Source organism: Eleginops maclovinus, chromosome 4, assembly GCF_036324505.1.
Source record: "Eleginops maclovinus isolate JMC-PN-2008 ecotype Puerto Natales chromosome 4, JC_Emac_rtc_rv5, whole genome shotgun sequence".
Taxonomy (NCBI): Eukaryota; Metazoa; Chordata; class Actinopteri; order Perciformes; family Eleginopidae; genus Eleginops; species Eleginops maclovinus.
Window position 1 is genome coordinate 4,633,310 of NC_086352.1, and position 14,404 is coordinate 4,647,713.

General features: G+C 45.1%; 1 protein-coding gene across 1 annotated transcript in view; it reads right to left on the reverse strand.

Annotated features, from left to right (window-relative positions):
- slc9a5 (solute carrier family 9 member A5) overlaps positions 1-13,170 on the reverse strand; it is a 24,522-nt gene extending 11,352 nt beyond the window's left edge. The window contains exons 1-7 of the mRNA XM_063882204.1: positions 12,834-13,170; positions 6,874-7,176; positions 6,564-6,727; positions 5,495-5,573; positions 5,215-5,392; positions 458-678; positions 1-68 (exon numbers count right to left, since the gene is read on the reverse strand). The exon at positions 1-68 is cut by the window's left edge and continues 135 nt beyond it. Coding sequence (XP_063738274.1) covers positions 1-68; positions 458-678; positions 5,215-5,392; positions 5,495-5,573; positions 6,564-6,727; positions 6,874-7,176; positions 12,834-13,164 — 1,344 coding nt within the window. The 5' untranslated portion in view covers positions 13,165-13,170. The remainder of the gene's footprint in view (positions 69-457; positions 679-5,214; positions 5,393-5,494; positions 5,574-6,563; positions 6,728-6,873; positions 7,177-12,833) is intronic.
- Between the last annotated feature and the right edge of the window lie 1,234 nt (positions 13,171-14,404).

Here is a 14,404-nt window from a genome sequence, read left to right on the forward strand (position 1 = left end):
CACCTGATCAATCTTATCCAACGGGACGAGCCGGAACCGGTTCAGAACCCAGGTCTGACCAATCACACCTGCGCAGCGGGGTCACTAAAGGTCACTCATGCACACAGAGGTCACTGAAGGTCACTCATGCACACAGAGGTCACTGAAGGTCACTCATGCACACAGAGGTCACTGAAGGTCACTCATGCACACAAATGTCACTAAAGGTCAATCACACCTGCACACAGAGGTCACTAAAGGTCACTCATGCACACAGAGGTCACTTAAGGTCACTCATGCACACAGAGGTCACTTAAGGTCACTCATGTACACAGAGGTCATTCATTCACACAGAGGTCCCTCATTCACACAGAGGTCACTCATGCACACAGAGGTCACTCATTCACACAGAGGTCACTCATTCACACAGAGGTCACTCATTCACACAGAGGTCACGCTGAAGTAAAAAGAACCCGACCTGCGGCCCTGAAGACGAAGATGAAGATGAGGGTGCAGGACACCAGGCCCGTGTCCCAGGCCCATTTGGACTTGTCCACGGCGGAGATGCCGAGGAAGATGAAGATGATGGTCTCTGCGATGCTGGCCAGAGTCTTCATCGTGTACTTCACTGTTGTTCTGGACTTCTGAGAGATGTTAGCCTCCACATATTTATTAGCTCCAATCCCACAGAATGTCATCCTGAAAGAGACAGGAAGTGCTGACTTATGACAGGAAGTTAGAGACTTAGGACAGGATGGTAGAGACTTACGACAGGAAGTTAGAGACTTACGACAGGATGATAGAGACTTACGACAGGAAGTTAGAGACTTACGACAGGATGATAGAGACTTAGGACAGGAAGTTAGAGACTTATGACAGGATGGTAGAGACTTACGACAGGAAGTTAGAGACTTACCACAGGATGGTAGAGACTTACGACAGGAAGTTAGAGACTTATGACAGGAAGTTAGAGACTTACGACAGGAAGTTAGAGACTTATGACAGGATGGTAGAGACTTACGACAGGAAGTTAGAGACTTACGACAGGAAGTTAGAGACATACGACAGGATGGTAGAGACTTACGACAGGATGGTAGAGACTTACGACAGGATGGTAGAGACTTATGACAGGAAGTTAGAGACTTATGACAGCATGGTAGAGACTTATGACAGGAAGTTAGAGACTTACGACAGGATGGTAGAGACTTAGGACAGGATGATAGAGACTTAGGACAGGATGGTAGAGACTTACGACAGGAAGTTAGAGACTTACGACAGGATGATAGAGACTTACGACAGGATGATAGAGACTTACGACAGGAAGTTAGAGACTTATGACAGGAAGTTAGAGACTTACGACAGGATGATAGAGACTTACGACAGGATGGTAGAGACTTACGACAGGATGGTAGAGACTCACGACAGGAAGTTAGAGACTTACGACAGGATGGTAGAGACTTACCACAGGATGGTAGAGACTTACGACAGGAAGTTAGAGACTTATGACAGGAAGTTAGAGACTTATGACAGGAAGTTAGAGATTTACGACAGGAAGTTAGAGACTTATGACAGCATGGTAGAGACTTATGACAGGAAGTTAGAGACTTACGACAGGATGGTAGAGACTTAGGACAGGATGATAGAGACTTAGGACAGGATGGTAGAGACTTACGACAGGAAGTTAGAGACTTACGACAGGATGATAGAGACTTACGACAGGATGATAGAGACTTACGACAGGAAGTTAGAGACTTATGACAGGAAGTTAGAGACTTATGACAGGAAGTTAGAGACTTACGACAGGATGATAGAGACTTACGACAGGATGATAGAGACTAACGATAGGAAGTTAGAGACTTACGACAGGAAGTTAGAGACTTAGGACAGGATGGTAGAGACTTACGACAGGACTGGTAGAGACTTATGACAGGAAGTTAGAGATTTACGACAGGAAGTTAGAGACTTACCACAGGATGGTAGAGACTCACGACAGGAAGTTAGAGACTTACGACAGGATGGTAGAGACTTACCACAGGATGGTAGAGACTTACGACAGGAAGTTAGAGACTTATGACAGGAAGTTAGAGACTTACGACAGGAAGTTAGAGACTTACGACAGGATGGTAGAGACTTACGACAGGAAGTTAGAGACTTACGACAGGATGGTAGAGACTTACCACAGGATGGTAGAGATTTACGACAGGAAGTTAGAGACTTACCACAGGATGGTAGAGACTCACGACAGGAAGTTAGAGACTTACGACAGGATGGTAGAGACTTACCACAGGATGGTAGAGACTTACGACAGGAAGTTAGAGACTTATGACAGGAAGTTAGAGACTTACGACAGGAAGTTAGAGACTTACCACAGGATGGTAGAGACTTACGACAGGATGGTAGAGACTTACGACAGGAAGTTAGAGACTTACGACAGGATGGTAGAGACTTACCACAGGATGGTAGAGACTTACGACAGGAAGTTAGAGACTTACGACAGGATGGTAGAGACTTACGACAGGAAGTTAGAGATTTACGACAGGAAGTTAGAGACTTACGACAGGATGGTAGAGACTTATGACAGGAAGTTAGAGATTTACGACAGGAAGTTAGAGACTTACGACAGAATGGTAGAGACTTACGACAGGAAGTTAGAGACTTACGACAGGATGGTAGAGACTTAGGACAGGATGGTAGAGACTTACGACAGGAAGTTAGAGACTTACGACAGGAAGTTAGAGACTTACGACAGGAAGTTAGAGACTTACCACAGGATGGTAGAGACTTACGACAGGAAGTTAGAGACTTATGACCGGTAGTTAGAGACTTACGACAGGATGATAGAGACTTACGACAGGATGGTAGAGGACTTACGACAGGATGGTATAGACTTACGACAGGATGATAGAGACTTACGACAGGATGGTAGAGACTTACGACAGGATGGTAGAGACTTACCACAGGATGGTAGAGATTTACGACAGGAAGTTAGAGACTTACCACAGGATGGTAGAGACTCACGACAGGAAGTTAGAGACTTACGACAGGATGGTAGAGACTTACCACAGGATGGTAGAGACTTACGACAGGAAGTTAGAGACTTATGACAGGAAGTTAGAGACTTACGACAGGAAGTTAGAGACTTACCACAGGATGGTAGAGACTTACGACAGGATGGTAGAGACTTACGACAGGAAGTTAGAGACTTACGACAGGATGGTAGAGACTTACCACAGGATGGTAGAGACTTACGACAGGAAGTTAGAGACTTACGACAGGATGGTAGAGACTTACGACAGGAAGTTAGAGATTTACGACAGGAAGTTAGAGACTTACGACAGGATGGTAGAGACTTATGACAGGAAGTTAGAGATTTACGACAGGAAGTTAGAGACTTACGACAGAATGGTAGAGACTTACGACAGGAAGTTAGAGACTTACGACAGGATGGTAGAGACTTAGGACAGGATGGTAGAGACTTACGACAGGAAGTTAGAGACTTACGACAGGAAGTTAGAGACTTACGACAGGAAGTTAGAGACTTACCACAGGATGGTAGAGACTTACGACAGGAAGTTAGAGACTTATGACCGGTAGTTAGAGACTTACGACAGGATGATAGAGACTTACGACAGGATGGTAGAGGACTTACGACAGGATGGTATAGACTTACGACAGGATGATAGAGACTTACGACAGGATGGTAGAGACTTACGACAGGATGGTAGAGGCTTACGAAAGGATGGTAGAGACTTACGACAGGAAGTTAGAGACTTACGACAGGATGATAGAGACTTACGACAGGATGGTAGAGACTAACGACAGGAAGTTAGAGACTTACGACAGAAAGTTTGAGACTTAGGACAGGAAGTTAAAGACTTACGACAGGATGATAGAGACTTACGACAGGATGGTAGAGACTTACGACAGGAAGTTAGAGACTTACGACAGGAAGTTAGAGACTTATGACAGGAAGTTAGAGACTTACGACAGGATGATAGAGACTCACGACAGGAAGTTAGAGACTTATGACAGGAAGTTAGAGACTTACCACAGGATGGTAGAGACTTACGACAGGAAGTTAAAGACTTACGACAGGAAGTTAGAGACTTATGACAGGAAGTTAGAGACTTATGACAGGAAGTTATAGACTTACCACAGGATGGTAGAGACTTACGAAAGGAAAGTAGAGACTTACGACAGGAAGTTAGAGACTTACGACAGGAAGTTAGAGACTTATGACAGGAAGTTAGAGACTTATGACAGGAAGTTAGAGACTTACGACAGGAAGTTAGAGACTTATGACAGGAAGTTAGAGACTTACGAAAGGAAAGTAGAGACTTACGACAGGAAGTTAGAGACTTACGACAGGATGATAGAGACTTACGACAGGAAGTTAGAGACTTACGACAGGAAGTTAGAGTCTTACGACAGGAAAGTAGAGACTTACGACAGGATGGTAGAGACTTACGACAGGAAGTAGAGACTACGACAGGATGACAGAGACTTACGACAGGAAGTTAGAGACTTACGACAGGATGATAGAGACTTACGACAGGACTGGACAGAGACTTACGACAGGAAGTTAGAGACTTACGACAGGAAGCTAGAGACTTACGACAGGATGAAAGAGACTTACGACAGGAAGTTAGAGACTTAGTAGAGACTTACGACAGGAAGCTAGAGACTTACGACAGGATGAAAGAGACTTACGACAGGAAGTTAGAGACTTAGGACAGGGAGTTAGAGACTTACGACAGGAAGTTAGAGACTTACGACAGGAAGTTAGAGACTTATGACAGGAAGTTAAAGACTTACGACAGGATGATAGAGACTTACGACAGGAAGTTAGAGACTTACAATAGGAAGTTAGAGACTTATGACAGGAAGTTAAAGACTTACGACAGGAAGTTAGAGACTTACGACAGGATGGTAGAGAATTACGACTGGATGATAGAGACTTACGACAGGAAGTTAGAGACTTATGACAGGAAGTTAAAGACTTACGACAGGATGATAGAGACTTACGACAGGAAGTTAGAGACTTACGACAGGATGGTAGAGAATTACGACAGGATGATAGAGACTTACGACAGGAAGTTAGAGACTTATGACAGGAAGTTAAAGACTTACGACAGGATGATAGAGACTTACGACAGGAAGTTAGAGACTTATGACAGGAAGTTAGAGACTTACGACAGGATGGTAGAGAATTACGACAGGAAGTTAGAGACTTACGACAGGATGGCGGACAGGGAGAAGAGCTCGGCGGTGAGGTAGGCGAGGTAGACGAGCAGGAAGACGAAGAGCGGCTCAATGATTCGGACCTTCTTAGTGAAACGAGTGATGAAACCGAGCAAGACGGCGAAGACCAGACCAACGAGAGTTCCTCCAACACTGACGATGAGGAAGGAGGCTGAGGAAGAGGAGGAGGGGGAAGAGGAGGAAGAAGAAGAGTAAATATGCTGGAGGTTGAGTATCAGGATGAGTAATAGGCAGGACTGATCCCGTGACTCACCGACTCCTTTGAAGTAGTCGGCGGTCTGCACGTTCTCCACCCCGACCTCCACGAAGGAGATGTAGACTTTATATAAAACCTAAAACACACGAGGAACACGTTAAGAACATGTGAACTTTAACAACTTTAAACTACCAAACAATCTGAGGGGATTTAAGGACTCTCTATTTAATAGTTATAGCTGATTGTTTGAAAGTAAACAGAACAAATATTGTTGATGGTCAGAGTTGATCTATGTCTAATTTTGTCCAAAAACAAACAATAAAAGATTCAAATGTGAGTTACATCCCATAATGAAAGTGTGTGTTCCTTTCTATAGGATATAATGAGTGCTCTGTCTCCTCCTCTAATGGGACCTCCTCCGGCTCACATTATAGTTTCCCATGTTGTAAACAGAGTGCCCCCCCACGCAGCCTAAGGGGGCTTCCTCTAACACTGACTCAGCAGAAAGCAGAAAGGGATCCTGGGAACTGGGATTAGTTTACTCTGTGCTGCTGAGGATTAGAGCTGCCATAATCTGCAGGAATCTGCACCACCAGGAGGCCCTGCTGCCTCCTGTGGGGGGTCCTTTAGTGCATGTAAAGGGTCTGCAGGGGCTGAAATCCCTGTTCAATCCAGAAGGAGTCCCCCCCTCCCCACCTGAAACACCTCCAATGTTCTCCTTTGTTTACTTTCAGAACATAGTGACATCACTGTGGACACTAACGCTCCTATTGGTTAGTGCTCCGGCACAAGGGGCGGGACATCTCTAAGAGGTTGACCAATCACAACAGAGCCGACCAGCTAACCAATCACAGCAGACTGGGCTCTGGTTTCAGACAGAGGGTGAACGGAGAGGAGAGGTGCTGCAGCACAGGCAGTGTTACGTGCCGTGTGTTTCTCTCCCCCTCTCCCTCTGATTGTCTCTCTGCAGGTGCAGCCTCTCCCTCAGGTGCTCCCAATCCACAATCAAGGCCTGCATAAAGGCCTGACTTGTGTGTGTGTGTGTGTGTGTGTGTGTGTGTGTGTGTGTGTGTGTGTGTGTGTGTGTGTGTGTGTGTGTGTGTGTGTGTGTTTGTTTGTTCCTCACCACGGTGACGGCGTCGTTGACCAGCGACTCTCCGAACACGATGATGAAGAGCGTGTCATTGACGTGAACCTCCTCGAACACAGCGAGCACCGCGACCGGATCCACGGCCGAGATCAGAGCCCCGAAGAGCAGGAAGTCCATGAGACCCGCCTCCACACGCTCGTCTACACACACACACACACACACACACACACACACACACACACACACACACACACACACACACACACCGTATGTTTCAGTGTATCCCTGAATAAACGCCACGTGATGCTCTGCTTGGAATAGAGGTGAGCCCCCCCCCGGTACTGACCTATGACCCCCAGCAGCTTGGCGGCGTACAGGCAGAAACCGGTGCAGAAGGCGTTCCACAGCGTCCCCACCACGGCGTACAGCAGGATGGCGCCCAGGTTGTCGAAGAAGAGGCGCGCCGGCATGAAGTACCCGGCGTCGCCCACGATGGTAGGCAGCAGGAAGAGGAAGAAGAGGGCGGGCTCTAGCTGGTACAGCTGCTTCTTATTGGCCAACAGGACCACACCCCCCAGCACCAGGCCCAGCAGGATCAGCATGCAGCTCTCAGGAACCACCGTGGTGAAGCGCTGGGAGAAGTGGAACACTGGGGGGGGGGGGGGGGGGGGGGGGGGTGTTAATACGGCAGAGATGAGAGGTGTTGGTGCTGTCAGGTGTCCGTGTTCTCTAACGTGTTTCCACTGTCACACGGTGTACATGACCTCAGACACGTCATTATTATCCATTATTAAATCATCAAGCCCTGCTGTGACTCACATGCACGCGCGCGCGCGCGCACACACACACACACACACACACACACACACACACACACACACACACACACACACACACACACACACACACACACACACACACACACACACTCATAAATCAACACACATCAAAGAGAACCTGAACACAGTCTGCTTCTCTTCACACAGCTTGTGTGTTTGAGTATAAAACCGTTAACATATTTATTTATGTATATTTATAAATATTTATCTATACCTATTTTATTGATATGTATATGTATTTATTTAAAACGGGGGTTAATTTGATCTGAAGAGGAGCAGAGTGATTAACTGTAATTCATTTTAATAAAAACAAAACAGTGTCTTCAGCACACACAGAAAAACACCATCTGTGGGAACAACAGCTGCTGACACACACACACACACACACACACACACACACACACACACACACACACACACACACACACACACACACACACACACCTTCTGCTGACACTAATACTCCTCCAGAGAATCAATTGTGCATATTTGGATTCATCCGCCGCTGAAAGTAGTCCCTGATCAGCATTGATATGAAAACATGAAGCAGATCTTTCAGGGAATCGTTGACTCCATGTTCTCGATTCATGTCCGTAAAAAATATACAGAACTACAAATATCATCCAGCGAAACTCTCTCTGGATATCTGCGAGCGAAATTCTGTCTCTCATGACGACAGTTAACTGGATTCCTTCAGCTCAATGGACACTGTGTGGGTGTGTGTATGTGTGTGTGTATGTGTGTGTGTTTGTGTGTGTGTATGTGTGTGTGTATGTGTGTGTGTATGTGTGTGTGTGTTTGTGTGTGACATTAATAAGCAGCATGTATAGAGTGTGATTGTCTGCAGTGAGTCACACAGACCTGTGACGGAGGAACAGAATGTTTAAGAGACGAGGATGGGGGGGGCCTGTGTGGGGGGGGCCTGTGTGGGGGGGGGGGGTCTGTCAGGGGGGGGCTGTCTGGGGGGGTATGTGGGGGTTTAAAGGAGCAGACGGACGATTTAAAAAATATAAACCATAATAACATTCCATCAGCTGCTTCCCTCTGAAGGCAGAGCGACCTGTGGACAGTAACGCTCTTGCTCCAGCCCTCCAGGGGGCGCTACACCTGACCCTCACCTGTAGGTCAGGGGTCAGCTGATCACCTCTTGACTGCATCTGTATTCAACTGAGTCTCATCAGGAACTGAGTCTCATCAGGAACTGAGTCTCACCAGAAAGCGAGTCTCATCAGGAACTGAGTCTCATCAGGAACTGAGTCTCATCAGAAACTGAGTCTCATCAGGAACTGAGTCTCATCAGGAACTGAGTCTCATCAGAAACTGAGTCTCATCAGGAACTGAATCTCATCAGGAACTGAGTCTCATCAGGAACTGAATCTCATCAGGAACTGTCTCATCAGGAACTGAGTCTCACCAGAAACTGATTCTCATCAGGAACTGAGTCTCATCAGGAACTGAGACTACAGGAACTGAGTCTCATAGGGGAACTGAGTCTCATCAGCAACTGAGACTACAGGAACTGAGTCTATTCAGGAACTGAGTCTCATCAGGAACTGAGTCTCATCAGAAACTGAGTCTCATCAGGAACTGAGACTACAGGAGCTGAGTCTCATCGGAAACTGAGTCTCATCAGGAACTGAGACTACAGGAACTGAGTCTCATCGGGAACTGAGTCTCATCAGGAACTGAGTCTCACCAGAAACTGAGTCTCATCAGGAACTGAGTCTCATCAGGAACTGAGTCTATTCAGGAACTGAGACTACAGGAACTGAGTCTCATCAGGAACTGAGACTACAGGAACTGAGTCTCATCAGGAACTGAGTCTCATCAGGAAGTGAGACTACAGGAACTGAGTCTAATCAGGAACTGAGTCTCATCAGGAACTGAGACTACAGGAACTGAGTCTATTCAGGAACTGAGTCTCATCAAGAACTGAGACTACAGGAACTGAGTCTATTCAGGAACTGAGTCTCATCAGGAAGTGAGACTACAGGAACTGAGTCTATTCAGGAACTGAGTCTCATCAGCAACTGAGTCTCATCAGTAACTGAGTCTCATCAGGAACTGAGACTCATCAGGAACTGAGACTCATCAGGAACTGAGACTACAGGAACTGAGTCCATTCAGGAACTGAGTCTCATTAGGAACTGAGTCTCATCAGGAACTGAGTCTCATCAGTAACTATGAGACTACAGGAACTGAGTCTCATAGGGGAACTGAGTCTATTCAGGAACTGAGTCTCATCAGGAACTGAGTCTCATCAAGAACTGAGACTACAGGAACTAGTCTCATAGGGGAACTGAGTCTCATCAGCAACTGAGACTACAGGAACTGAGACTACAGGAACTGAGTCTCATCGGGAACTGAGTCTCATCAGGAACTGAGACTACAGGAACTGAGACTCATCAGGAACTGAGACTACAGGAACTGAGTCTCATAGGGGAACTGAGTCTCATCAGCAACTGAAACTACAGGAACTGCGTCTATTCAGGAACTGAGTCTCATCAGGAACTGAGTCTCATCAGTAACTGAGTCTCATCAGGAACTGAGATTCATCAGGAACTGAGACTACAGGAACTGAGTCTCATAGGGGAACTGAGTCTATTCAGGAACTGAGTCTCATCAGGAACTGAGTCTCATCAAGAACTGAGACTACAGGAACTAGTCTCATAGGGGAACTGAGTCTCATCAGCAACTGAGACCACAGGAACTGAGACTACAGGAACTGAGTCTCATCGGGAACTGAGTCTCATCAGGAACTGAGACTACAGGAACTGAGTCTCATCAGGAACTGAGACTACAGGAACTGAGTCTATTCAGGAACTGAGTCTCATCAGGAACTGAGTCTCATCAGGAACTGAGCCTCATCAGGAACTGAGACTACAGGAACTGAGTCTCATCAGAAACTGAGTCTCATCAGGAACTGAGACTACAGGAACTGAGTCTCATCAGAAACTGGGTCTCATCAGGAACTCTCTCATCAGGAACTGAGTCTCATCAGGAACTGAGACTACAGGAACTGAGTCTCATCAGAAACTGGGTCTCATCAGGAACTGTCTCATCAGGAACTGAGTCTCATCAGGAACTGAGACTACAGGAACTGAGTCTCATCAGAAACTGAGTCTCATCAGGAACTGAGTCTACAGGAACTGAGTCTAATCAGGAAGTGAGTCTCATCAGGAACTGAGTCTCATCAGGAACTGAGACTACAGGAACTGAGTCTATTCAGGAAGTGAGTCTCATCAGGAACTGAGTCTCATCAGGAACTGAGTCTAATCAGGAACTGAGTCTCATCAGGAACTGAATCTAATTAGGAACTGAGTCTAATCAGGAACTGAGTCTAATCAGGAACTGAGTCTCACCAGGAACTGAGTCTCACCAGGAACTGAGTCTCATCAGTAACTGAGTCTCATCAGGAACTGAGTCTCATCAGGAACTGAGTCTAATCAGGAACTGAGACTACAGGAACTGAGAGTACAGGATCTGAGTCTCATCAGGAACTGAGTCTCATCAGGAACTGAGTCTCATCAGGAACTGAGTCTAATCAGGAACTGAGTCTCATCAGGAACTGAGTCTAATCAGGAACTGAGTCTCACCAGGAACTGAGACTCACCAGGAACTGAGTCTCATCAGGAACTGAGACTACAGGAACTGAGTCTAATTAGGAACTGAGTCTCACCAGGAACTGAGACTCACCAGGAACTGAGTCTCATCAGGAACTGAGACTACAGGAACTGAGACTACAGGAACTGAGTCTAATTAGGAACTGAGTCTCATCAGGAACTGAGTCTCATCAGGAACTGAGTCTAATCAGGAACTGAGTCTCATCAGGAACTGAGTCTCACCAGGAACTGAGTCTAATCAGGAACTGAGTCTCACCAGGAACTGAGTCTCATCAGGGACTGAGACTACAGGAACTGAGTCTAATTAGGAACTGAGTCTAATCAGGAACTGAGGTGACGTGTTTAAACACATGATTCTGGTGCATGTATACTTCACTCTTCTAATAACACGTATGTGTAAGCTGTTTTCCTGACGCTGTGAGAGGTTCTTCAGAAGTGTGCAGGTAAAGAAGTTACACATCGAAACGAAGGAAACGTAAAATAAAGTTCAAGTGAAAGTTGGTTTGGAGTGGACAATATTTCTTCATATATACAGCCGCGGAAAAAATGAAGAGACCACTTCAGCGTTATCCTCTTCTCTGGTTTTAGTATTTGTAGACATGTCTTTGAGTGCTATATTTTGATTGTATTCCATAAACTCCTGACCACATCTCTCTGCGGTGGAAACACACTCTGGACTGGCGGCCACACATGCAGAGATAAAGATTCCAGAAACATGTCTAACCCAATTTTGCAATTTAATGCACAATAAGAAATTGTAACGCCATGTAGTGGTGAGTAGCGTACCCTAAAGTAACAAGTATATAAAGTGAAGACGAGGACAGCAAGCAGCGTGATTACTGTAACATACAGCAACACATTTGCAAGTGGATCAAAGCCACATAATGAGTAAAGAGCAATGAAAGGAACACATCGCAAAGTAACGCAGCGTGGTGTTACTGAACTTAATGAAAAGTATCGTAGAGACGGCAACAGCACGAAGTAACGCAGGGTCAAGTGAGGAAGAGGCTGTTAGCTTAGTGAGAGATAGCGTTGTGATTTAAAGACAGTTTGTTAAGCTAATGTTGGCGAACGGAGAGAAGATCTTCCTTAAAGACCTGACTCCGCCGAGGAGAGAGGGTGTATTTACTGAGGTTCATAGAGACGGACGTCACTGGAACAGAGCCAGCTGTTTCTGTTATTATTTCAATCAAAATGAACTTCTCTTGTTTGTCTCTCAGCAGACGATGTGTTCTGCTCGTCCTGAAGCGTCTGATGTCAGAGAGTTCATTAAATCACACTTTATTCATTCAGGGTTTAATGAAATAAAGACGCTTGCTTTATGCTCAGTTACAGTTTATGTTGAAGTTGAGTAAAAACACTTTTTTCTCAAATTAACAAAAATGCAAATGAAATGTTAAGAAGTGATGATAAAGAGTTTATAAATTATTAAATAAATGTAATTAAATATTCAACATTTTGAGTTAATTTTCTCTTGATCATTTTAGTAATTTCCCTTTCTGTTTTTTTATTAAACTATCGTAAAACACAACCAAATACTGTAAAAAGATCTTTAAATATGTACTTTTAATTCATTTTAAAAGGTTTGTAAGTCATAAATCTAGTTGTTCAAATACAGAAGAAAATCTTACTTATAAACATATATAAACTTTTAACACACAGGCAAACATATATGTGCATATCAACAGTCTACATATGCGAGGCTATTATTTATCTTCAAATTCTAAAGAAAGGAGCTCTACTGTAACGTCTACACACACACACACACACACACACACACACACACACACACACACACACACACACACACACACACACACACACACACACACACACAGACTCACGGATCTTGGCCACGCTGGCCACCAGCAGCCAGCAGGCGATGATGTAGGGGGTCTGCACGTAGCTCCACTCCCACTGCACCACCCGGAACCCCCCGCCGTGATGAGAAGACTCCTCCCCGGCCTCTGGGTCCCCGGGCCCGGCCTCTTCCTCCACAGTAGATCGGGCCAGCGCTACCCCTGAAGCCCCGAGCTCCTCCTGGAGGGGGGAGGAGGAGCCAAGCCCCGGCCCCCGGAGCACCGGGGGAACCAGCGGGGCACCGGGCAGAGGCTCCCCCTGAGGGTCGGCCTGAGAGCCGGGCAGCAGCAGCAGCATCAGCCCCAACAGCAGCATCTTCCTCCGGAGCTCAGCCTGCAGACATCCACCTTTATATCCCGAGCACCGGAGAGAGGACACACACACACACTCACACACCGGTCACAACAGGAGGAGGAGGGAGGAGGAGGAAGGAGGAAGACATGTGACCTGCTTTAAAGAGACGGACACACTGCAGGTGCAAACACCGGGACTCACCGGGACTCACTGGGACACTGACAGCGGTCCATTGATGAAAACACCGGAACAACCGAACACTAACACCGACATACACCGGTAATACTACTGACACTACACTCTGACGTCAGACTCCTGGAGCAAACCCCTCTGACGTCTAATGTATCCCGACACGGGTCTGACGTCAATGATAGTGTGTGTGTGTGTGTGTGTGTGTGTGTGTGTGTGTGTGTGTGTGTGTGACAATCCATCACAGTAGATCTAATTTCAAAATGATCAACTAAAACATATTGAAATAAGATATTAAATATTAACGCTAAATTCTACACAGCACCCACGAAACACTGACTGAAATATTTAAATGATGTATTAAAACACATAATGTATCTGTGTAAGGGTTAATAAAGCAGATGTATAACAGATATTATTATTAGTATTCATACTGTTATTCTATTTATCTTTCAACACTGTTTTAGATTATATTACTGCTGCATTTATTGTATTATTGTTAAAGTCCATGAAATTAAATACAGATCTGGGCTCATTCTGTCCGATTCTTCTGGTTTTTCTTATAACACATTCTTTTTTTCCTTTAAAAATAAATATATGAATGTATATATTTATTTTAAGTGGATGGGCGTGGCTTCTTCACTCCTGAAAATGTCTTAAATGTTTTTATTATCTGGATTTTAAACCGTTTTAAATGTGTAAAAGAAACAAAACGTCCAAACACAACCCTCCTAACTCCAGAAATAAAACCAAGTCGTGCTGTTCATTAAAAACCTTTATTATTATTAATTCAAACACATCCACTGTCTCTGTAAATGTTCATCTTTAAGTTAAACACTTTGTCCTGGAACAGAAAACACTAAATTATACTCAAATATTAAATCTTATAATCTGTACACCGCAGAGCAGGCTGGATACTGGGACCCGTTTATATTTTACAAAACTGTGATTTTCATTTAAATCCTGCAGTGAAAAATACCTTTTAATGATAATTAATTGTGTCGTCTCCGCTACTAATCTTTACACAGAATATTTGAAACGCTGAATGAATAAATGACTTTGACTCTTTAAA